The sequence below is a fragment of the Xenopus tropicalis genome, chromosome 2 (assembly GCF_000004195.4).
Source record: "Xenopus tropicalis strain Nigerian chromosome 2, UCB_Xtro_10.0, whole genome shotgun sequence".
Taxonomy (NCBI): Eukaryota; Metazoa; Chordata; class Amphibia; order Anura; family Pipidae; genus Xenopus; species Xenopus tropicalis.
In genome coordinates, this window is record NC_030678.2 from 8,446,296 (window position 1) to 8,469,529 (window position 23,234).

The 23,234-nt window shown below is 45.2% G+C and overlaps 2 protein-coding genes across 2 annotated transcripts in view; both read left to right on the forward strand.

The window, feature by feature from the left end:
* tmprss3 (transmembrane serine protease 3) overlaps positions 1-12,131 on the forward strand; it is a 34,049-nt gene extending 21,918 nt beyond the window's left edge. The window contains exons 9-13 of the mRNA XM_031896468.1: positions 240-412; positions 3,325-3,420; positions 6,781-6,923; positions 7,910-8,062; positions 11,929-12,131. Coding sequence (XP_031752328.1) covers positions 240-412; positions 3,325-3,420; positions 6,781-6,923; positions 7,910-8,062; positions 11,929-11,952 — 589 coding nt within the window. The 3' untranslated portion in view covers positions 11,953-12,131. The remainder of the gene's footprint in view (positions 1-239; positions 413-3,324; positions 3,421-6,780; positions 6,924-7,909; positions 8,063-11,928) is intronic.
* A 3,284-nt stretch (positions 12,132-15,415) lies between these two features.
* Positions 15,416-21,631, forward strand: tff3.1 (trefoil factor 3, gene 1). The gene is made up of 3 exons (XM_002940462.3): positions 15,416-15,558; positions 17,848-17,994; positions 21,412-21,631. The coding sequence occupies exons 1-3, from the start codon at positions 15,477-15,479 to the stop codon at positions 21,417-21,419; spliced, it is 237 nt and encodes a 78-aa protein (XP_002940508.1). The 5' UTR covers positions 15,416-15,476; the 3' UTR covers positions 21,420-21,631.
* Positions 21,632-23,234: the final 1,603 nt, after the last annotated feature.

A 23,234-nucleotide genomic window follows, 5' to 3' on the forward strand; every position in this document is an offset into this window, starting at 1 on the left:
ATGTTTTAGGGGTTACCTGCCCTGGCACCAATGCAAAATGTAACCCCTGGCTACCAATGTTTTAGGGGGCCCTGGCTACCAATGTCTATGTGTCCTTTGTATTGATGGGAGGAGTCACTGGGGGAGGAGCCATTGGGGCCGTGGGAGGAGGGGGGCCCAGAAAATTTTATTGTGAGGGGCCCCGTGATTTCTGATGGTAGCCCTGCATGACAGAATCCCTTTAATCCATCTGCCCACAGCCTGCTTTACCCTGAATGGTGGCGTGTCCAGGTGGGGCAGGTGAGCCAAGCCTCTGAATCAGCCCAGACTGCGGTGCCGGTGCAGAAGATCATATATCACAGCAAATACAGGTCCAGCACCATGGCCAACGACATCGCCCTCATCAGACTCGCAAGTCCGTTCACATTCAACGGTAAGATTCCCGCAGCAATAGGGGCAACGCAATAAGGGCCTATGGACTGTAAGAACCGATACTGAACTGGACCCCAACCCTATTTACAGATAGTGTGATTGTACATTCCTGCCTCAAGCATCACAGACCCAGGAACAGCCATTAAATATATATGAATATCAGGTTGGGTCTGAAGAAGGACCATGGGACCAAGGCTGTAGTATCTACGTTTGTGGTCAGCTCTATTCTGTGCTAGTGTTTCCTTGGCAACAAGGAGTAGCTTACACTAAAAGGTTTAACATGCTGATTAAATATCAATTTCCCTTATGTGTACATTATAAAAAAAGGCATTTAGTTGGGTTAACTTGCCCTTTCAGTTTTATCTCTTGGGTTTGTGCACCACCTATAATAATTTTTGCCATCTGTGTCTAGCCCTGCACTGGGCCACCGGGACACTGGGAGAAGAGGGGTGGTTCTGTGGCAGGGGGAAGGAGGGGTAGTTCCGTGGCAGGGGGAAGGAGGGGTGGTTCTGTGGCAGGGGGAAGGAGGGGTAGTTCCATGGCAGGGGGAAGGAGGAGTGGTTCCGTGGCAGGGGGAAGGAGGGGTGGTTCCGTGGCAGGGGGAAGGAGGGGTGGTTCCGTGGCAGGGGGAAGGAGGGGTGGTTCCGTGGCAGGGGGAAGGAGGGGTGGTTCTGTGGCAGGGGGAAGGAGGGGTGGTTCCGTGGCAGGGGGAAGGAGGGGTAGTTCCGTGGCAGGGGGAAGGAGGGGTGGTTCCGTGGCAGGGGGAAGGAGGGGTGGTTCCGTGGCAGGGGAAGGAGGGGTGGTTCAGTGGCGGGGGGAAGGAGGGGTGGTTCCGTGGCGGGGGGAAGGAGGGGTGGTTCCGTGGCGGGGGGAAGGAGGGGTGGTTCCGTGGCAGGGGGAAGGAGGGGTGGTTCCGTGGCAGGGGAAGGAGGGGTGCTTTTGGTGGTCAGGGGTGGTAGGTGGAAGCAGGACCTTCAATGGGCCCTTGGGTCTCCAGTCTGCGTGTAACTTCACTAGGTGCAGTTGAACCAATCCATTAGCTGATCGTAGTATAAGAATATGTTCAGGACTGGATCCCCCTGCAACCAATCAGGGAATTAGAATATTCAAATCCAAGGACAATTTATACCCAATCAGAAAACCGCACCTTTGCAACACAATGGCCAAATAGCAAATTTCTCCTCCTCCTCGCCACAATTAGATAAACTATAAAGGGAATAGAATTGGAGAATCAGAGGCCTCTGTCCCCAAGAGCTTACAGTCTAAAGCAGTGATCTCCAACCTTTGGCTTGTAAGCTACATGTTCCCCACCACCCCCTTTGATGTTGCTCCCAGTGGCCACAAAGTAGGTACCATTTTTAAATTTCTGGCTTGGAGAAGCCCAGAGACACCATTTAACTCCAAGCAGAGCCTCCTGCAGGCCAGCAGTCCCCATGGGGCTACTAAATAGCCAATCACAGCCCTTATTTGTCACCTCCAAAGAACTTTTTTCATGCTTGTGTGGCTCCCCAACACTTTTGAATGAGGTTGGGGATCCCTGGTCTAAAGAAAGTGGAACAACAAACAGACACAGCTACACATTATATCAATATATGTTCCAGATTGGATCAGACTGCAAAGAGGTGCTACGTTTAATGGACTTGGCACAGAAATGCCCATTTTATGAGTTCTCACAGGGGTCCGGAGAATGGAGGTTTTAAAAGACATTCACTGATCCAACTGTTATTGTTTAAAATGATCAGACAGGGAGTAAGTCATGCACTCATTAGAGTTGGTCCATTGTGGCTGCTGCCTGTTCAGTTGCACAGTGCCATCTAGTGGCCAGTAAAGGCCAGTGCAGAACATTGTGGGAAATCATTAACAGCAGCAGATAATAGTGGCAAGAAATGTGTTTCATGCTTTGATGAAAAATATTCAATTTTTCGTTTTCCTTTTTAACATGTTAAGGGCTATAGGGATCATAAACAAGTGCAAAAGAATGCTGCTTTTTACAGTAAAGTGTGCCTGAGTCTGAGCTTTCAGCCAGCGCTACACATTAGAACTGCTTTCAGCTAAATTATTGTTTCTCCTACTCCCATGTAACTGGAGGAGTCCCAAGCCGGACTTGGATTTCTTACTATTGAGTGCTATTCTGATACCTACTGGGAGCTGCTATCTTGCTCCCTTCCCATTGTTCTGCTGATCGGCTGCTGGGGGTGAGGGGGGGGGATATCACTCCAACTTGCAGCGCAGCAGTAAAGTGTGCCTGAGTCTGAGCTTTCAGCCAGTGCTACTCATTAGAACTGCTTTCAGCTAACCTATTGTTTCTCCTACTCCCATGTAACTGGAGGAGTCCCAAGCCGGACTTGGATTTCTTACTATTGAGTGCTATTCTGATACCTACTGGGAGCTGCTATCTTGCCCCCTTCCCATTGTTCTGCTGATCGGCTGCTGGGGGGGAGGGGGGGATATCACTCCAACTTGCAGCGCAGCAGTAAAGTGAGACTGAAGTTTATCAGAGCACAGGTCACATGGCTGTGGCACCCTGGGAAATTAAGAATATGGCTAGCCCCATGGGAAAAACAGATAACAATGCAGGATTCTGCTGGAGAAGCTCTATTAACTGATGGGTTTGAAAAAAAAACACATTTCCCATGACAGTATTGCTTTAAACTCTAAACTCTGAAGGAACAATATGGCAGCTCCTGCCCGATGCCTAAGTTTTTTAAAATTTAAATTAATGTCACTGCGCCAAACCCTCCAATTTTATTGCGAATTAAAATGAATATGAATGAGTTAATAGATTCAATGGCTGACTAAAGCAGAGAACCAATCACAAGCCAGCGAGTACCCTAAGCATTATTTACTGTGTTCCATAACTGCGGGTTTAGCTGCAGATGCTCCTGAATAAATATGTGTTTATGTAATTATTAGGCTCCATACAGCCAATCTGTCTGCCAAACTACAGAGAGGATTTTCCGGAGGGTAAAATCTGTTGGATATCGGGCTGGGGAGCGACAGAGGAAGGGGGTAAGTACCTCCCAGCTATTAGTATTGTTTAACTGTGTATGGAGAACACTGCTCATTCATAGAACCATATACATTAATATACAGGTATGGGACCCATTATCCAGAATGCTCGGGACCTGGGGTTTTCGGGATAAGGAGTCTTTCTGTAATTCAGATCTTGTCTACTAAAAAAATTAGTTAAACAGTAATTAAACCCAATAGGATTGTTTTGCCCAATAGGATTAATTGTATCTTAGTTGGTATCAAGTACAGGTACTGTTTTATTATTACAGAGAAAAGGGAATCATTTAACCATTAATTAAACCCAATAGGGCTGTTCTGCCCCAATAAGGGGTAATTATATCTTAGTTGGGATCAAGTACAGGTACTGTTTTATTATTACAGAGAAAAGGGAATCATTTAACCATTAAATAAACCCAATAGGGCTGTTCTGCCCCCAATAAGGGGTAATTATATCTTAGTTGGGATCAAGTACAGGTACTGTTTTATTATTACAGAGAAAAGGGAATCATTTAACCATTAAATAAACCCAATAGGGCTGTTCTGCCCCAATAAGGGGTAATTATATCTTAGTTGGGATCAATTACAGGTACTGTTTTATTATTACAGAGAAAAGGGAATCATTTAACCATTAAATAAACCCAATAGGGCTGTTCTGCCCCAATAAGGGGTAATTATATCTTAGTTGGGATCAATTACAGGTACTGTTTTATTATTACAGAGAAAAGGGAATCATTTAACCATTAAATAAACCCAATAGGGCTGTTCTGCCCCAATAAGGGGTAATTATATCTTAGTTGGGATCAAGTACAGGTACTGTTTTATTATTTCAGAGAAAAGGGAATCATTTAACCATTAATTAAACCCAATAGGGCTGTTCTGCCCCAATAAGGGGTAATTATATCTTAGTTGGGATCAAGTACAGGTACTGTTTTATTATTACAGAGAAAAGGGAATCATTTAACCATTAAATAAACCCAATAGGGCTGTTCTGCCCCCAATAAGGGGTAATTATATCTTAGTTGGGATCAAGTACAGGTACTGTTTTATTATTACAGAGAAAAGGGAATCATTTAACCATGAAATAAACCCAATAGGGCTGTTCTGCCCCCAATAAGGGGTAATTATATCTTAGTTGGGATCAAGTACAGGTACTGTTTTATTATTACAGAGAAAAGGGAATCATTTAACCATGAAATGAATGAAACAGATGACCAGTAAATTATGCCTGCTTATTGGTTGCTATGGGTTACTGCTCCTGGGCAAACTTAGTGGCTTTTATTACATATGGGGGTCTTTTGAGCCGCCATTAATTCATGCACCGAATAGAAAGTGCTAAAATGGGTGCAAAGCTGAGTATGCGTCGACCTATTCACTAAGGTTCTTGCTTCCATACAGACGCCTTAGCGACTTGTGCCCCACCCAGTGATTTGCATGCAATGTATTTTGCCTTTGTGAATATTTGTGAATGAGCCCTACGTGGCCATTCATATGTTTGGTGCCCCAGTTACGATTATGATTGGTCAGCACTTCCCCCCGCAATCTAAACGCCACGTGTACCTGACCCTCACAGTGGCTGCGCAGCCTAACGCCATTGGCCGAATTGCCCATTTAAGGCGGATAAAGAACGCCACTTAGTGCAATATAATTTCCCCCAGTAGTAAATGACTTTTTTAATATTTATTTTTGAACCCCACAAAGCTTCCATTTCTGCCATCGTGCTGCGATTTTTCTGTCGAGCCCCCCCTCCCTCTACGTCGGCCATTGTTAATTGACATGCTGTAGAGTCCGCCTTTGTGGCACGTATTTAAATGAGCTATTAAGCTCCGGCTGCTGCTTAACGTCGGCTCCTGGATTCATCGCATCTCCGGCAGTTGCCATGGAAATGACTGTATTATTACGGATTCAGAAAGAGCGATGGCAGCGCAGCGGGGGGCAAAGTTAGCAAGATGGTCAGAAGGTTTCGCTGGTGATAAAGGGGGAAAAAAATATGTGAAGCGCGGGGTTGTTTGTGCGCGGCTCGTCTGCGGCCTCGGCTGGGAAATAAATGGCTCGGTGACCATTGGACCGAATGCCCCTATATAATGTATAGATGTAGTATAATGATTAGTAACACACACATATATATATATATATACATGTTCCCTATGTTTCCTCATCCTCCTCATCTAATCATTCCTCACATCATTTCAACAAAACAGCCTGGCGCTCAGTGGCTACATAGGGTTAATTATCTATTCTGCCCCTGCGTGTGGGTGCTGGACCTTCTCCCCAGGACTGGGACCTTGACTACGGTTGCCCAGGCAGGGGGCGGGTGGTGACATAACGGGGATACGTGATGTCGCATGGGGCGGGGAAGAGGTGGGGCAGTGACATCACTGGGTGGGGCTATGACACAGCAATCCGTGATTGGCTGATTGCTGCGTTAATCTCAATGAGTCTTGCCCGGTTTCCTAGTTTGGAAAACTGGGAAGGAGGTTTTGACCCCGAAAGCCCTTCTGAAAACCATGCTGTCAAGGTCAAAACTGGACAAAAGATTAGGTAGACAAATAGATAGGTAAGTATAGATTGTGGGTGCTGGGTTTACTTGGAAGGGTTGAACTTGATGGACTCTGGTCCTTTTTCAACCCTATGTAACTATGGACAGGTGGCAACCCCAACCTTGACCCTAAATGGGAGTGCACCCCGCAGAGAGTTGGGTGGGTTTGTGCTGACCTCGGCACACCCTTTGCGGGTCGCTTACACTGCCAGCTTGCTTCTTCCGGCTTCTGTATTTATAGGCGCACACCTACCATGCCCCGCCCCCTTTGTGAAGCCATCGTGGGCAGGGTGGGCACGGGTCTATAGATAGAGGGAAGAAGCCGGGTTGGTTGGGTTGGGAGTGGACTGATTAGGGCTTAACCCTACCTGTATGAGTGTGCAAGAAAAACTCGATCCCCACGTCACTAATGGAGATGTAGGGGATGAGGCTCACACACTCATACTATGTAGGAGCCCTATGGTAGGAAACATAAATGGCCAGGAGATTAGCCTTATGGAATATTAGGGGCAGGAGGAATAGGGGTAGGCAGAGGAGGCTTGTGTCTAGGGTAGAGGGGGGAGAACGGGTTGGTGCAATTGGCAGCAGGGGTCTCTCTGGGGCGCCCTAGCCACCCAGTCCTGCACTGATTAGGGGCATCATGGGGGTGTGTCTGATTAATACCCCAAGTGCCCGCCGTACCCAGCCCATCTCCCATTCAGGTTGTTTCTCAGAGGGTATGAAGCGCTATAAAGGACTCACCTTAGTGCCGTCTCTTGACCATGGGTGGCGCTACAGTCACTGGCTCCTTAACTTTTTGTTTTCTTTTGATGCTTGTGTAGGTGACACCTCTCAGACCATGGATTACGCTGGGGTCCCACTGATCTCCAACAGGGTCTGCAACACAAAGTACATCTATGGGGGCGTCATTAAGCCCTCTATGGTCTGCGCGGGGTTCCTAGAAGGTGGAGTTGACACCTGTCAGGTACGTGACCGTGGCTAAAATTGTCTGGTAGCCACTCTGGCACGCAATTAATGCATTATGGGTATTTTTACTCCCCAGCAGCTCCCCATCTTGGATTACGTTAGGCATCTTTTATATGTCAGTGGCTCTGCACATGCTCAGTGGGCTCTGGGCTGCTGTTGGGAAGTTAGGGGTAAGGGAATAAAGGGGTAAGGGGTCATGGGAATTTATCAAGCAGAAAGAGAGTTTTTTTTCTGTTGTAGAAACTGATGCTGCAGAGATAGTTTTTTCATTCATTGCCATTTAATGTGAATCTGAATTAAATAAAGGGCAACTCCACTCAAACACAACTTAAGCTTTTTGAAAAGTAAACATAATTTCAAGCAACTTTGCATTATACATATTTTAAAAAATATTCAGCCCTTTCATGATGTTTAATGTAATAATATGGTTTGGAACAGTTCCCTAAGCCCCACCCCCTGTTCCATAAGCCCCACCCCATGTTCCCCGGCTGATCTGGCTGACTACTTTGTGACTCAAATAAAATGTAACAGTAGCGCCTGTCCCTCAGCCTGCCTCCTCCCAATCCCACAATTCCCTGCTGCACACGTGATGTCAATAAGGAAAGGAACATCCCAGTGCAATGCATTGTGGGTTATGTAGTTCCTGCATGCTGTCTGTAAGCTGTGGGGAAGTTGTTACAATTTGTAACATCAGTGTTTTAGTCCCTCCTCCCCTGCCAGGATTACAAATGATGCAGAAAGAGTAGAACAGTTTTGCAGCTGGATTTCAGCATATAAAATGGGATTTATTCCTACTGTTTGAAGGAACAGATTACAGGGATAGGGATATTAGGGGTCTCTGTGCTGTGTGGGGCTCTTAAATGAAGCCGGAGTTCCCCTTTAATGATTAAATTGTATGTGTTGCGGCAATACTTACTCCTTACAGTGATTCAGGAGGAATAAATATATTTCACTAGGGACCGGTTGCTTTCTGTCTCCCTGTAGGGGGATAGCGGAGGCCCTTTAGCCTGTGAAGACAGCAATGTGTGGAAACTAATGGGAACCACCAGCTGGGGTATTGGCTGCGCCTTGAGGTACAAGCCCGGGGTGTATACCCGCATCAGCTCCTTTCTGGACTGGATCCATATTCAGATGGAGGTATGTGCAACCAGCCTATAGCCAATCATGACATTGCTTCTAGCCCAGTGAAGATATCAATCTACATCCAATCAAAGCATAATACCAGACTCCACTAGACCACTCAGACTATCCAATGGTTGAGACCAACTCCATTCATTAGGGAAACACAAAATGTTAACCTTTACCATTCCATACTCAATGGAGGTCTTCAGTTCAGCTTATTGATATGCTGAGCCATTATGATTCTTGAAGCAATATACATTATTGCAAATGTATATGATATGGGCAGAAGTATCCGGACCCCTGCCTGTCCAACATCTCATTCTTAAACCAAGGGGGTTAGTATCAGGGTCGGACTGGGGGGTAAAGGGCCCACCGGGGCTCCCGCTCCAGGGGCCCTGCAGGTGCCCCCCGCCGGCCGAGTCCCCTAACCCCCCCCCTAACCCCCTCTCAGGGCCCCCCCAACCCCCCTCTCAGGGCCCCCCACCCAACGTTCAACCCAAGTTCCTAGATTTAACGTGTCAGGGGAGGAGCGGTCGGGCAGGGGGAGCGCCGGCAAGGGTTGGGTCTGGGCCCCCTGCAACAGCAGTGTCTGCTTCCTACATTGTTGCATATAAATTCCGACTCTCATTGACCCCCACATTGACACTGATGTTGGGGATCAGGTCTGGCTCACAGATGGGGAGTTAGTTTAACTCCCCAGGGGTTCAGTTAAGTATGTCCATAGGGATATAGGGAGAGTGGAATGGAGACTTCCATGTCAAGAGTGTCATTGTACGTTGTAGCCTTAGGCTGAAGACACACAGAGCTACTAGTAGCAGCTACTTGTCACGGCTACTAAAACAGACAATGCTGATCATTTACTGATAATTGTCTCTACGTGTGTTTAGCAGGGGCAATTCTCAGTATTGTTTATGGCAGGGGATTTTCTGGCGTTTAGTAGCAGCTACTAGTAGCTCTGTGATCTTCTCCCTTAAGGTTTGATTTCAATGGAACCAGGTGCCCAAACCACAGAGCAGTGATCCCCAACCAGTGGCTCCATCAACATGTTGCTCCCAGCTCCTCCAAGCAGGCTTTCATCTTTGAATTTCTGATTAGGAGTTAAGTTTTGGAGGCATAAATACCTTGTGTACTGTCAAACAGAGCTCCCTCTAATCTGCCAGTCCACATTGGGCCACCAAATAACCAATCACAGCCCTTATTATCACCTCCTAGGAACTTTTTTCATGCTTGGGTTGCTCCCCAACTATTTTTTTATTTTAAATATAACGACCCTGCTGTAGAGCATCGGGAGATAACTAGCAGCATTTACTGTCACTGCCAATATCATAAAATTGTGGCAGCATAAGAAATACAGGTATGGGGACCCTTATCTGGAAACCCATTATCCAGAAAGTTCTGAATTACGGAAAGGCCATCTCCCATAGACTCCATTTTAAGCAAATAATTCTAATTACTGAAAATGATTTCCTTTTTCTCCATAATTATAAAACAGTACCTGTACTTGATCCCAACTAAGATATAATTACCCCTTATTGGGGCAGAACAGCCCTATTGGGTTTATTTAATGGTTAAATGATTCCCTTTTCTCTGTAATAATAAAACAGTACCTGTACTTGATCCCAACTAAGATATAATTACCCCTTATTGGGGCAGAACAGTCCTATTGGGTTTATTTCATGGTTAAATGATTCCCTTTTCTCTGTAATAATAAAACAGTACCTGTACTTGATCCCAACTAAGATATAATTACCCCTTATTGGGGCAGAACAGCCCTATTGGGTTTATTTAATGGTTAAATGATTCCCTTTTCTCTGTAATAATAAAACAGTACCTGTACTTGATCCCAACTAAGATATAATTACCCCTTATTGGGGGCAGAACAGCCCTATTGGGTTTATTTCATGGTTAAATGATTCCCTTTTCTCTGTAATAATAAAACAGTACCTGTACTTGATCCCAACTAAGATATAATTACCCCTTATTGGGGCAGAACAGCCCTATTGGGTTTATTTAATGGTTAAATGATTCCCTTTTCTCTGTAATAATAAAACAGTACCTGTACTTGATCCCAACTAAGATATAATTACCCCTTATTGGGGGCAGAACAGTCCTATTGGGTTTATTTAATGGTTAAATGATTCCCTTTTCTCTGTAATAATAAAACAGTACCTGTACTTGATCCCAACTAAGATATAATTACCCCTTATTGGGGGCAGAACAGCCCTATTGGGTTTATTTAATGGTTAAATGATTCCCTTTTCTCTGTAATAATAAAACAGTACCTGTACTTGATCCCAACTAAGATATAATTACCCCTTATTGGGGGCAGAACAGCCCTATTGGGTTTATTTAATGGTTAAATGATTCCCTTTTCTCTGTAATAATAAAACAGTACCTGTACTTGATCCCAACTAAGATATAATTACCCCTTATTGGGGGCAGAACAGCCCTATTGGGTTTATTTAATGGTTAAATGATTCCCTTTTCTCTGTAATAATAAAACAGTACCTGTACTTGATCCCAACTAAGATATAATTACCCCTTATTGGGGGCAGAACAGCCCTATTGGGTTTATTTAATGATTAAATGATTGTTAGCAGATGTAAGTTATGGAGACCCCTTATCAGGAAAACCCCAGGTCCCGAGCATTGTGGATAACAGGTCCCATACCTGTTGGTTTATTTTTTGGCATTTTATTGCTTCAAGAATAACCTTGCATTTGTTTAGCTAAAGACGTCACGCAGAATGGTATTGTTTTCTCCATGTTGTACATAGTGAGTCAATACAGTGTAATTTGGTGTTGAACTAAGCTGAATATCTAAAGGGACGAAAAATCAAATGCTGAGTATAGAGAATGGGATCAAATGACGTTTGACATCCAAATCCTTCCAAAGAACCCGGCATGACTGCATTCTATCCAGGGGTAGTAAGCAGTGTTTGCCATAGGGGCACATCAATCATCCATTATTATATATGAATACAAGCATCACGCAAGCGACATACATACAATACCCAGGGCCCATGGGAGTCCTACTGCATAAATACACAGTATAAGGAGGCATGGGTGTGCCATTAATATTTACCTATAGAAATGAAACACGCCAAACCAGCTCTCTCCCTCTGAACTCACAGGTTCATGGGCTGAGATACGGCACGCAGGAGATAGGCGCTATCGGCCGCCCAGGAGATAAGATTGGAGGTGTTTGCATTGCAGGGCCGGGTTATTTCTCTTTCTATAAAACTGATTAAGGGACTTAATACCCACAGGGGAATAGGGAGAGTGGAACGGCGGCTTCCAGCTGACTCACTGAGAACCCTTGGGGCTTATATCGGCCTGGCTCAATGGTGTTGGCAGTATTTCATTTTTAAGTTGGCCATTCACGTCGCCAAGCGAGCAGATCTTCTCCCAATATCTCCTCCTACAGGTGGGCAATGTCGGGGGGAATTTAGGCTAATTTGGTCGTATTGCCCTGGGGCCCAACGCTTGAATTAGAACGTAATAGGCGCAGTGTATGACTGATGACATCATAGGTTTGTGGGTGCTGGGTTTACTGGGAAGGGTTGCACTTGATGGACTTTGGTCTTTTTTCAACCCTATATAACTGTGCACCATTTATAAGGATATAATTTACATAGAGAAATGACCAAACTGTATATTATATATAAATAAATATATACCTTGTGTCTCATACCCCCTTCTGCATTTCAGTTTCAGCTCCAATGGGCAGAGCCCTCTTTAACTTCTGTACAGACTGGTATTAGTATGTTTCATGCTGGTAATTTATACATAATAATAATAATAATAATACATGCATTGATACTATAGACTCACTGTAGCCTAAACCCAATCCCGTGTGCTGATGAATGTTCTTCTCTTTCAGAAAGAAGAGAGAAAGTCGAATTAGCGGTTTCACGCTGAATATGGTCTGCGCTTGTATTTATTACATCTACGGATTCCATTATAAACAAAAATGTAAATAGAAATTTTCTTCAATGGCCATTTTACTGACCCAAGTGTCCCAGTATAGTCCCAGTATAGTCCCAGCATAGTCCCAGTATAGTCCCAGTATAGTCCCAGCATAGTCCCAGTATAGTCCCAGTATAGTCCTAGTATAGTCCCAGCATAGTCCCAGTATAGTCCCAGCATAGTCCCAGTATAGTTCCAGTATAGTCCCAGTATAGTCCCAGTATAGTCCCAGTATAGTTCCAGTATAGTCCCAGTATAGTCCCAGTATAGTTCCAGTATAGTCCCAGTATAGTTCCAGTATAGTCCCAGTATAGTCCCAGCATAGTCCCAGCATAGTCCCAGTATAGTCCCAGTATAGTCCCAGTATAGTCCCAGCATAGTCCCAGTATAGTCCCAGTATAGTCCCAGTATAGTTCCAGTATAGTCCCAGTATAGTTCCAGTATAGTCCCAGTATAGTTCCAGTATAGTCCCAGTATAGTCCCAGCATAGTCCCAGCATAGTCCCAGTATAGTCCCAGTATAGTCCCAGTATAGTCCCAGCATAGTCCCAGTATAGTCCCAGTATAGTCCCAGTATAGTCCCAGTATAGTCCCAGTATAGGCAGAGATGATTTAGGGAGATGAGGGTATACAAATAAATATTTTGGCTAAAGTCAGTACTGTATGTATCCTATAACTGGGTCATTTCTCAATATTACAGATAATCAAACTGCGAGTTTGCAAAGTTCTTTGTGTCAGTGAAAATAAAGATTTTTGTATTAAACTTTTGTTTGTGAGCAATAAAAAATATAAGCATTATGGGTGAAATGCAGGAGATGTGGGAGTCACATACAGGGTCGAACTGGGGGCCCACCGTACCTGCCGCCTGTCGCAACATCAAACCCCCCTCGCCCCACAGTGTTCCACACTTTCTCCTTGTGGTTGCAATGGGGGAGATGGGGGCCTCGGCAGTTGGATGAGGGAGTTGACTGCAGGGACCCACGAGGGCCGGGCCCACCGGGTTTTTCCAGGTGCCCTGTTGGTTCAGTTTGCCCCTGGTAACATATGAGGCCGAACAGGATCTGCCCTGGAAGAGCGTTACCCCAGGTTCTCTTTACCCAGTATATAAGGTAGTGCTGTCAAACCTATTACAGGGAGTGGGCACTTATACTGTATTTAGCATTCAGCCCAGTTGGACGGCCCTGATATAAGGTAAGGATACAAGAAGGGACCCACAATACAGAGTTATGTGCACCAACTGAAGGGTGCAGTTGTGTCAAGGCAAAGGTGAATTGAGGTGTTTTGGGGCATGTGTTGAAATGTGGCACTGGGGGGTCAGGAGGGAGGTTCCAGCACCCATCTGGTACTATTATGGTCTATTTGAGCTCCATTTAAACCAACCAATCTTAGATATACATGGTGGAGCATACCTGAGCAATCGGAATATCCTATAGAAGATGAGAAGCAAGTGAGGTCACTCAACCAAAGCCTGTTTGGAGATACTGTCAGGTCTGAGCTCCATTTAAACCAACCAATCTTAGATATACATGGTGGAGCATACCTGAGCAATCGGAATATCCTATAGAAGATGAGAAGCAAGTGAGGTCACTCAACCAACACCTGTTTGGAGATACTGTGAGGTTTGAGCTCCATTTAAACCAACCAATCTTAAATATACACGGTGGAGCATAACTGAGCAATCAAAATATCCTTTAGAAGATGAGAAGCAAGTGAGGTCACTCAACCAACACCTGTTTGGAGATACTGTGAGGTTTGAGCTCCATTTAAACCAACCAATCTTAAATATACATGGTGGTGCATAACTGAGCAATCAAAATATCCTTTAGAAGATGAGAAGCAAGTGAGGTCACTCAACCAACGCCTGGTTGGAGATACTGTCAGGTCTGAGCTCCATTTAAACCAACCAATCTTAAATATACATGGTGGAGCATAACTGAGCAATCAAAATATCCTTTAGAAGATGAGAAGCAAGTGAGGTCACTCAACCAACATCTGGTTGGAGATACTGTCAGGTTTGAGCCCCATTTATACCAACCAATCTTAGATATACATAGTGGAGCATAACTGACCTTATTTAAGACCAAATGAAGAGATATCACTTATATGCAGATGACACCCAGATATATTTAGACACCCCTTCACTAACCACTGATGTTCAAACCCAGATTGGTAACTGTCCCCTGGCTATCTCCTCCTGGGTGAACCAACGTCACCTCAAACTTAACCTGGCTAAACCTAAGCTCCTGGCCTTCCCGCCCAAACCTGGCCCTTCTCCTCCTGTCACCATTACTATTGATGGCATGACCATCAACCCTGTTAATTCTGCACACTGTCTGGGGGTTATCTTTGACCAATCCCTCTCCTTCTCTAACCATATTAATAACAGTGCAAAACCTGCTACTGGTCTCTCTGTACATTCCTGGTCTACCCTCATGGGTATCTCAAACATTTAAAACCTGGCAGTACCCAAGGGTCAGACATGAGACCATAGGTGACTATTGGTCAGGTACTACTTTCCAATTGTTGGCACCCTTGCCAACCTGATGGGTATCTCAAACATTTGAGACCTGGCAGTACCCAAGTAACCAATGGTCAGACAGAAGATCATAGGTGACTATTGGTCAGGCACTACCTTCCAATTGTTGGCACCCTTGCCAACCTCATGGGTATCTCAAACATTTGAGACCTGGCAGTACACAAGTAACCAATGGTCAGACAGAAGACCATAGGTGACTATTGGTCAGGTACTACCTTCCAATTGTTGGCACCCTTGCCAACCTCATGGGTATCTCAAAAATTTGAGATCTGTCAGTACCCAAGTAACCAAGGGTCAGACAGAAGACCATAGGTACCTTTGGTCAGGTACTACCATCCAATTGTTGGAACCCTTGCCAACCTCTGAGATATCTCAAACGTTTGAGACCTGGCAGTACCCAAATAACCAATGGTCAGACAGAAGACCATAGGTGACTATTGGTCAGGTACTACCTTCCAGTTGTTGGCACCCTTGCCGTATACCCTACAATAAATCCCATAGGAATGAATAGAAAGTAGGTGAATATTTCTGTGGTGAGCTCTAACCTCACATTTTGACAAATCTGCCCCAAAGTGTCCCCCCTCGATGGGCAGTCTTTGCAATTTCAGTTATGGAAAGATTCGGGTTGGTCCACATTACAGTATTGACTTTGGCGGTACCGCGGAGATCCAATGGAAGATTGTCGTGACTCACCCAATGATGTTGGGCAGTACCAGATCTCCAGCCGGCCAAAGCAAAGCTCTGGCACAGGAAATCACTGTATAGCTAAGGTGTGGGGCCCTGGAAGCTCCTCTGGGCACAACCCCAAGTATTTTATCGAATGGCAGAGAGCAAACACAGCCAGGAGTATATAATGGCTTAGCATTAGGGGTCAGTCCCACATTCCGACTACCATTTCCAAGGCGAGACCTACACCAGAACACTGCAATGGACTACAAGGTTTTCTGCTTGGTGGCCATTGCCCTAATTGTGGGCTCCATCAGCTCGGCCAATGGACAGGCAGCATATAGTAAGTTGACTTTGCAATGAGGTTATTACAGAATCAAGATAAGATGTTCTGTTACTATTGTTTTAACTGTTATTGCACTACAACTCCCAGTAGCCTGTGCAAATCTAATGTTAAAAGGGGATTTCATAATTTCTAGATTCACTGGGGGTCATTTATCAATAATGGGCAAAATTGCCCATGGGCAGTAACCCTTGGCAACCAATCAAAGTGTTGCATTCATTGTTCTACCTGCAGCTTACTGGAAAAAGCAACTTGCTGATTGGTTGCTATGGGTTACTGCCCACGTGCAAATTTGCCCAGTGTTGATAAATGAGCCCCACTGTCTGTAGCAACCAGGGAGAATGAAAAGACTGTTCATATTATCTGTTAGTGGGGGTAAATACCACCAACCCACCAACCCAGAAAGAGAATTAAATGGCATGACGTGGATAGGGGAGGGCCTGAAGAAAGAATGTATATTTATGGGTCTAGTAACTCATAAGTGGGTTGCATATATTGGTCACCAGTTTAAAAAAAAAGCCTCTGTTGGTTGTTATGGGTTACTGGACCTGATGCATTACATTACTCCTTGAGAAAGTTGAGCATAAATAAATCTATTATTACCTGTTCCAACTGGGATACATCATAGCTAAGTTTATACACTGCTACTATTTTATCCATAAAGCAGGGCAGGACTGCTGCTTACAATGGGGGGATCAGATAGGATCTGTGCCACTGTGACAGAATGCTCTGTTATACAGATAGCTAGAATCTCAGCCATAAAGCAGGGCAGAACTGCTGCTTACACTGGGGGGATCAGATAGGGTCTGTGCCACTGTGACAGAATGCTCTGTTATACAGATAGCTAGAATCTCAGCCATAAAGCAGGGCAGGACTGCTGCTTACAATGGGGGGATCAGATAGGATCTGTGCCACTGTGACAGAATGCTCTGTTATACAGATAGCTAGAATCTCAGCCATAAAGCAGGGCAGGACTGCTGCTTACAATGGGGGGATCAGATAGGATCTGTGCCACTGTGACAGAATGCTCTGTTATACAGATAGCTAGAATCTCAGCCATAAAGCAGGGCAGAACTGCTGCTTACACTGGGGGGATCAGATAGGGTCTGTGCCACTGTGACAGAATGCTCTGTTATACAGATAGCTAGAATCTCAGCCATAAAGCAGGGCAGGACTGCTGCTTACAATGGGGGGATCAGATAGGATCTGTGCCACTGTGACAGAATGCTCTGTTATACAGATAGCTAGAATCTCAGCCATAAAGCAGGGCAGGACTGCTGCTTACAATGGGGGGGGATCAGATAGGATCTGTGCCACTGTGACAGAATGCTCTGTTATACAGATAGCTAGAATCTCAGCCATAAAGCAGGGCAGGACTGCTGCTTACAATGGGGGGGGATCAGATAGGATCTGTGCCACTGTGACAGAATGCTCTGTTATACAGATAGCTAGAACCTCAGCCATAAAGCAGGGCAGGACTGCTGCTTACAATGGGGGGGGATCAGATAGGATCTGTGCCACTGTGACAGAATGCTCTGTTATACAGATAGCTAGAATCTCAGCCATAAAGCAGGGCAGGACTGCTGCTTACAATGGGGGGGGGATCAGATAGGATCTGTGCCACTGTGACAGAATGCTCTGTTATACAGATAGCTAGAATCTCAGCCATAAAGCAGGGCAGGACTGCTGCTTACAATGGGGGGGATCAGATAGGATCTGTGCCACTGTGACAGAATGCTCTGTTATACAGATAGCTAGAATCTCAGCCATAAAGCAGGGCAGGACTGCTGCTTACAATGGGGGGATCAGATAGGATCTGTGCCACTGTGACAGAATGCTCTGTTATACAGATAGCTAGAATCTCAGCCATAAAGCAGGGCAGGACTGCTGCTTACAATGGGGGGATCAGATAGGATCTGTGCCACTGTGACAGAATGCTCTGTTATACAGATAGCTAGAATCTCAGCCATAAAGCAGGGCAGGACTGCTGCTTACAATGGGGAGGGGATCAGATAGGATCTGTGCCACTGTGACAGAATGCTCTGTTATACAGATAGCTAGAATCTCAGCCATAAAGCAGGGCAGGACTGCTGCTTACAATGGGGGATCAGATAGGATCTGTGCCACTGTGACAGAATGCTCTGTTATACAGATAGCTAGAATCTCAGCCATAAAGCAGGGCAGGACTGCTGTTGAAAATAGGATTCAGACCTATCAGTCTGGATATGTCAGAGATATGTTTTTTGAGTTTATGTGAAAGTGAATTAAGTGATATTTGTTCCCCTGTAGCTGAAGAGCAATGCACCGTGGAACGACTGGCGCGTGTGAATTGTGGGTATTCGGGTATCACGGCAGACGAATGCACCAAGCACGGATGCTGCTTTGACAGTAAAGTGGCAGATGCCATTTGGTGCTACTATCCTCGTGCAACTCCTGGTAAGTTATTTTCTCTTCTTTTTTATTATTATATTACTGACAAATATTATTAAATATTATAATGATTCGACCAGGAATATTAAAGGATAAGTAAACATTATTATAAAATTACTTACAATTGTTTACTGTGTTTATCTAAGCAGATTTGCAATTTACATTGTTATTAACTGTCAATATAATGCATTTTTGTAACATTGGCGCCACCTGCTGGACATTTTCTATAACTGTACCGTCAGAGAGAGATAAACGTTCTGAAGGAAAACAGAGAAGAGTTCTGATGTTGCTGCGCTCACAGATCTGAAGCCTCAGATGCCCTTTTCCATCTCCTCCCTGAGTAGAGAAACATCAGAACACTTCTCTGTTTCCCTTCTGAAAGGATATCTGTACAGTTACAGGAGCTGAGGAGGCTGGGAAATATTTGAAGCATCTGCTGCTATAATAAACCTGTCACAGTGGGTTCCTGTGCCTTAATGTTCCAGTAACTTGGTCAGAGGGGCCTCCCCTCACCCTCATATTTGCCATTACAAGTAGCGGAGACCAACATTGTGAATTTTACTTGAGGTTTATTTAAAAAATGGCATTTTGTCACCTTCGGGTTCATCCCTAGTGGTAGAAGATTTGGACTAGCAATGTGCCTAATTCTAGTTTAATTCTGTAGTCCTGAGTGTGCAGTCATCTCAGCTTCTCATTGGCCTCTCCTTGGCCTATTCCTGATCCTGTCCCTGCTCCTACCACCTGCTACTACTTGTACCCCGACAAGTGACTATCTGGTTTTTATTTTTGGGCTGCCTCTGGCTGTTTGACCACTTGCCCACTCTTCAAGCCTCTCATTTTGGTTGTCTTGCTGTTGACCCGGCCTGTACTGAAGATGCTTTTTACTCCCTTCCAATCCTTGGCACCCTTGGGTATCTCAAACATTTAAGACCTGGCAGTACCCAAGTAACTCTCTCTTTAGGAGACCTTATTTAAGACCAAATGAAGAGATATCACTTATATGCAGATGACACCCAGATATATTTAGACACCCCTTCACTAACGACTGATGTTCAAACCCAGATTGGTAACTGCCCCCTGGCTATCTCTTCCTAGGTGAACCAATGCCACCTCAAAAGTAACCTAGAACCTGAGCTCCTGGTCTTCCCACCCAAACCTAGCCTTTCTCCTCCTGTCACCATTACTATTGACAGCATGACCTTATCCCAGTTAATTCAGCACGCTGCCTGGGGGTTATCTTTGACCAATCCCTCTTCTTCTCTAACCATATTAACAACACTGCAAAGCCTGCCACTGGTCCCCCTGTACGTTCCTTGTCTACCCTCATGGGTATCTCAAACATTAAAGACCTGGTAGTACCCAAGGGTCAGATGTGAGACCATAGGTGACTATTGGTCAGGTACTACCTTCCAATTGTTGGCACCTTTGCCAACCTCATGGGTATCTCAAACATTGGAGACCTGGCAGTACCCAAGTAACCAAAGCATCTTCAGTACATGCCGGGTCAACAGCAAGACAGTGAAAATGAGAGGCTTGAAGAGTGGTCAGATAGCCAGAGGCAGAGACTGGTAACAGAGAAGAAGAGAGAACAAAGAAGAAGCATACTTATCAATGGGTAAAGGTTGGAGTTCACCATTTGATACATACGTGTCAAAAAATCTGTTTGGCTGTTTGACCACTTGACCACTCTTGGTTGTCTTGCTGTTGACCCGGCCTGTACTGAAGATGCTTTATACTCCCTTCCAATCCTTGGCACCCTTGCCCAAGTAACCAAGGGTCAGACAGAAGACCATAGGTAACTATTGGCCAGGTACTACCTTCCAATTGTTGGCACCCTTGCCAACCTCATGGGTATCTCAAACATTTAAGACCTGGCAGTACCCAAGTAACCAAGGGTCAGACGTGAGACCATAGGTGACTATTGGTCAGGTAGCACCATTATTCTAGTCAGTGTGAGGCTGGTAACAGAGTAGATGAGAGAACAGAGAAGAAGCAAGGGTAGGCAAGGGTGCCAAGGATTGGAAGGTAGTAAAAAGTATCCTAAGTACAGGCCGGGTCAACAGCAAGACAACCAAAATGAGAGGCTTGAAGAGTGGTCAAGTGGTCAAACAGCCAGAGGCAGAGGCTGGTAACAGAGAAGAAGCATACTTATTAATGGGTAAAGGTTGGAGTCCACTATTTGATACATACACGTCGAAAAATCTGTTTGGCTGTTTGACCACTTGCCCACTCTTCAAACCTCTCATTTTGGTTTTCTTGCTGTTGACCCGGCCTGTACTGAAGATGCTTTTTACTACCTTCCAATCCTTGGCACCCTTGCCTACCCTTGCTTCTTCTCTGTTCTCTCTTCTCTGTTGCCAGCCTCACACTGACTAGAATAGTGACGCTACCTGACCAATAGTCAACTATGGTCTCACATCTGACCCTTGGCTACTGCCAGGTCTTAAATGTTTGAGATACCCATGAGGGTAGGCAAGGGTGCCAAGGATTGGAAGGGAGTAAAAAGCATCTTCAGTACAGGCCGGGTCAACAGCAAGACAACCAAAATGGGAGGCTTGAAGAGTGGTCAAGTGGTCAAACAGCCAGAGGCAGAGGCTGGTAACAGAGAAGTAGAGAGAACAGAGAAGAAGCATACTTATCAATGGGTAAAGGTTGGAGTTCACCATTTGATACATACACATCAAAAAATCTGTTTGGCTGTTTGACCACTTGCCCACTCTATCTCAAACATTTAAGACCGGGCAGTACCCAAGGGTCAGACGTGAGACCATAGGTGACTATTGGTCAGGTAGCCAGTGTGAGGCTGGTAAAAGAGAAGAAGAGAGAACAAAGAAGAAGCAAGGGTAGAATAGAATATCCTATAACTGCTCTGTCTGGGTTTTCATGTTCTACTCAGGACTTGTTGGGTTCCCATGATGAGTTCATGACACTTTTAACCATGATATGCTCATGTACCCAATGCCCTGGGAAAGACAATGTTTGACACAGTCTGGAATCCCCATACAGTGCAGTTTTCGCACCAGCATGTGACCTTATCTGGTTGCAGTTGGTCTATGTATTATGCCATCAGCGACTCCCATCAAAATGAATTCTGAGACAGTGCTAGGTATGGTCAGTGTGTACAACCTTTAGTATGTATTGTAGTTATTGGGTATTAATGGCAGATCCCAGGTATTATCATCCATTAGCAGTGGCCTTGGTTGCACAACCCAGTAGGTGACCTTCGGCCTATACAGTATTCCAAGAAAGTGAAAAGTTAAGGAGAGAAACCTTCTTCCTTCTCAAGATCTCTACCGTTTTCCATATAAAAGAAGCAGCCCTTACTAATACTTTGATCCAAGTTATTGCAATGAGAACGTTTGTGATATAATATTTATCAAAGTCCGGCCGTAGGGCTTAACCCTGATATCTGTCTCCCTACAGAATGCTGAGGAAATGGAATTTTCTAAAGAAAACAGCTTTTACCAGTGGAACAATGCCACCAAGGACGGACCTTCAATCAAACGTGTCCGTTGTATCCAGGAACCTTGAATTCTTTCTGTCGTGATCAGTTCTTCCCCCCCCCTTGAAAGGACTTTCTCTTTATGTATTAAAATACGATACAGCCAGGTACTTGCGTAATAAAACTGCAAATGGAAACAATGATGCGACTGGTAAAGTGTTATCAGAATGGTATGTAAGGGCTGGGGCACACCGCGCTCATCATAATAAAATGTAACAGTAGTCGCCAGTCCTCAGCCTGCCTCCTCCCAATCCCACAATCCCCTGCTGCACACGTGATGTCAATAAGGAAAGGAACATCCCAGAGCAATGCATTGATATAGTGCATACCTGCCTAGGGTTGTGCTCTGAATTTTGCACAAGGGAGCGGCTACAACCTGTGCCTGCTGGGGCCTTATAGTAATTTAACCCCTTCCATGTTTCTGTTTTGGATTTCACTTTGCACCCTGCCCTACACATATACACCAAACGCTAAATGGGTCATGTACTCTCATCTGTCAAACGTAAGGGGAAACCCCCAGCCCCTCCAACCTAGTAAATAGCAGAAGAGGCCAATGTATACACAGACTAGAAATGTCAATAACACAATTGTTATAGAAGGTCCTGAACTACAATGCCCTACCTTTCTCTCAGTACAATGTCCTCAACTGGGCCTTTCCCTAAAGGTGCCCATACACGGGCCGATTCTAGCTGCCGATATGGGTCCCTTAGACAGATTCGGCAGCTAATCGGCCCGTGTATGGGCACTACCGACGGGCCTGACCGACCGATATCTGGCCTGAAATCGGCCAGGTCTCGATCAGGCAGGTTAAAAAATCTAGTCGGATCAGGGATCTCATCGGCTCGTTGATGGGGTCCCTGAACCGACTTTGCCTATACCCATCGTTATAATTGGCCCCGGGGCCTAACGATCAAATTAGCCTGGATTCTCCCAATATCGGCCACCTGTAGGTGGGGATATCGGGAGAAGATCCTCTCGCTTGGCGACATCGCCAAGCAAGCGGATCTGAAGGTGTATGGGCACCTTAAGGCAGGGATCCCCAACCAGTGGCTCAGGAGCAATCCAGCAGCTTATTTACCCATGAATGGGGGCCCCCATCTGCCCTACCTGACTGATATCTTGCCAAAAATCGGGCAGGTGTCGATGGGCAGGTTTGGGGACCAAGTTGGGTCCTTGCTCCGACCACTATCTCCGACTTATCTCTGTCGTTGTATTTTGATCATTTGGCCCTAGGGTCAAACATTGAATTAGACCAATATCGGCCACCTTAAGGATCTTATAAGGCCCCCTTAAGGATCTGTATGTATGTATGTATAACTTTATTTATAAAGCGCCACGAGGGTACTCAGCGCTGTACAATCTTACAATATACACAATTACACACAGGGAGGACAAGTCTTATAATAAATACAATAAATAAGTATAAATACACAGGGAATATGTGCCATGGGGTATGAGACACAGTAGGAAGGGGGTCCCTGCCCCGTAGAGCTTACAATCTAAGTGGTTGGGTAACATACAGGCACAAACTAGAAGGTAAGAGTGCACCAGGTATGGTCCCTGCCCCGTAGAGCTTACAATCTAAGTGGTTGGGTAACATACAGGCACAAACTAGAAGGTAAGAGTGCACTAGGTATGGTCCCTGCCCCGTAGAGCTTACAATCTAAGTGGTTGGGTAACATACAGGCACAAACCGGAAGGTAAGAGAGCACCAGGTATGGTCCCTGCCCCGTAGAGCTTACAA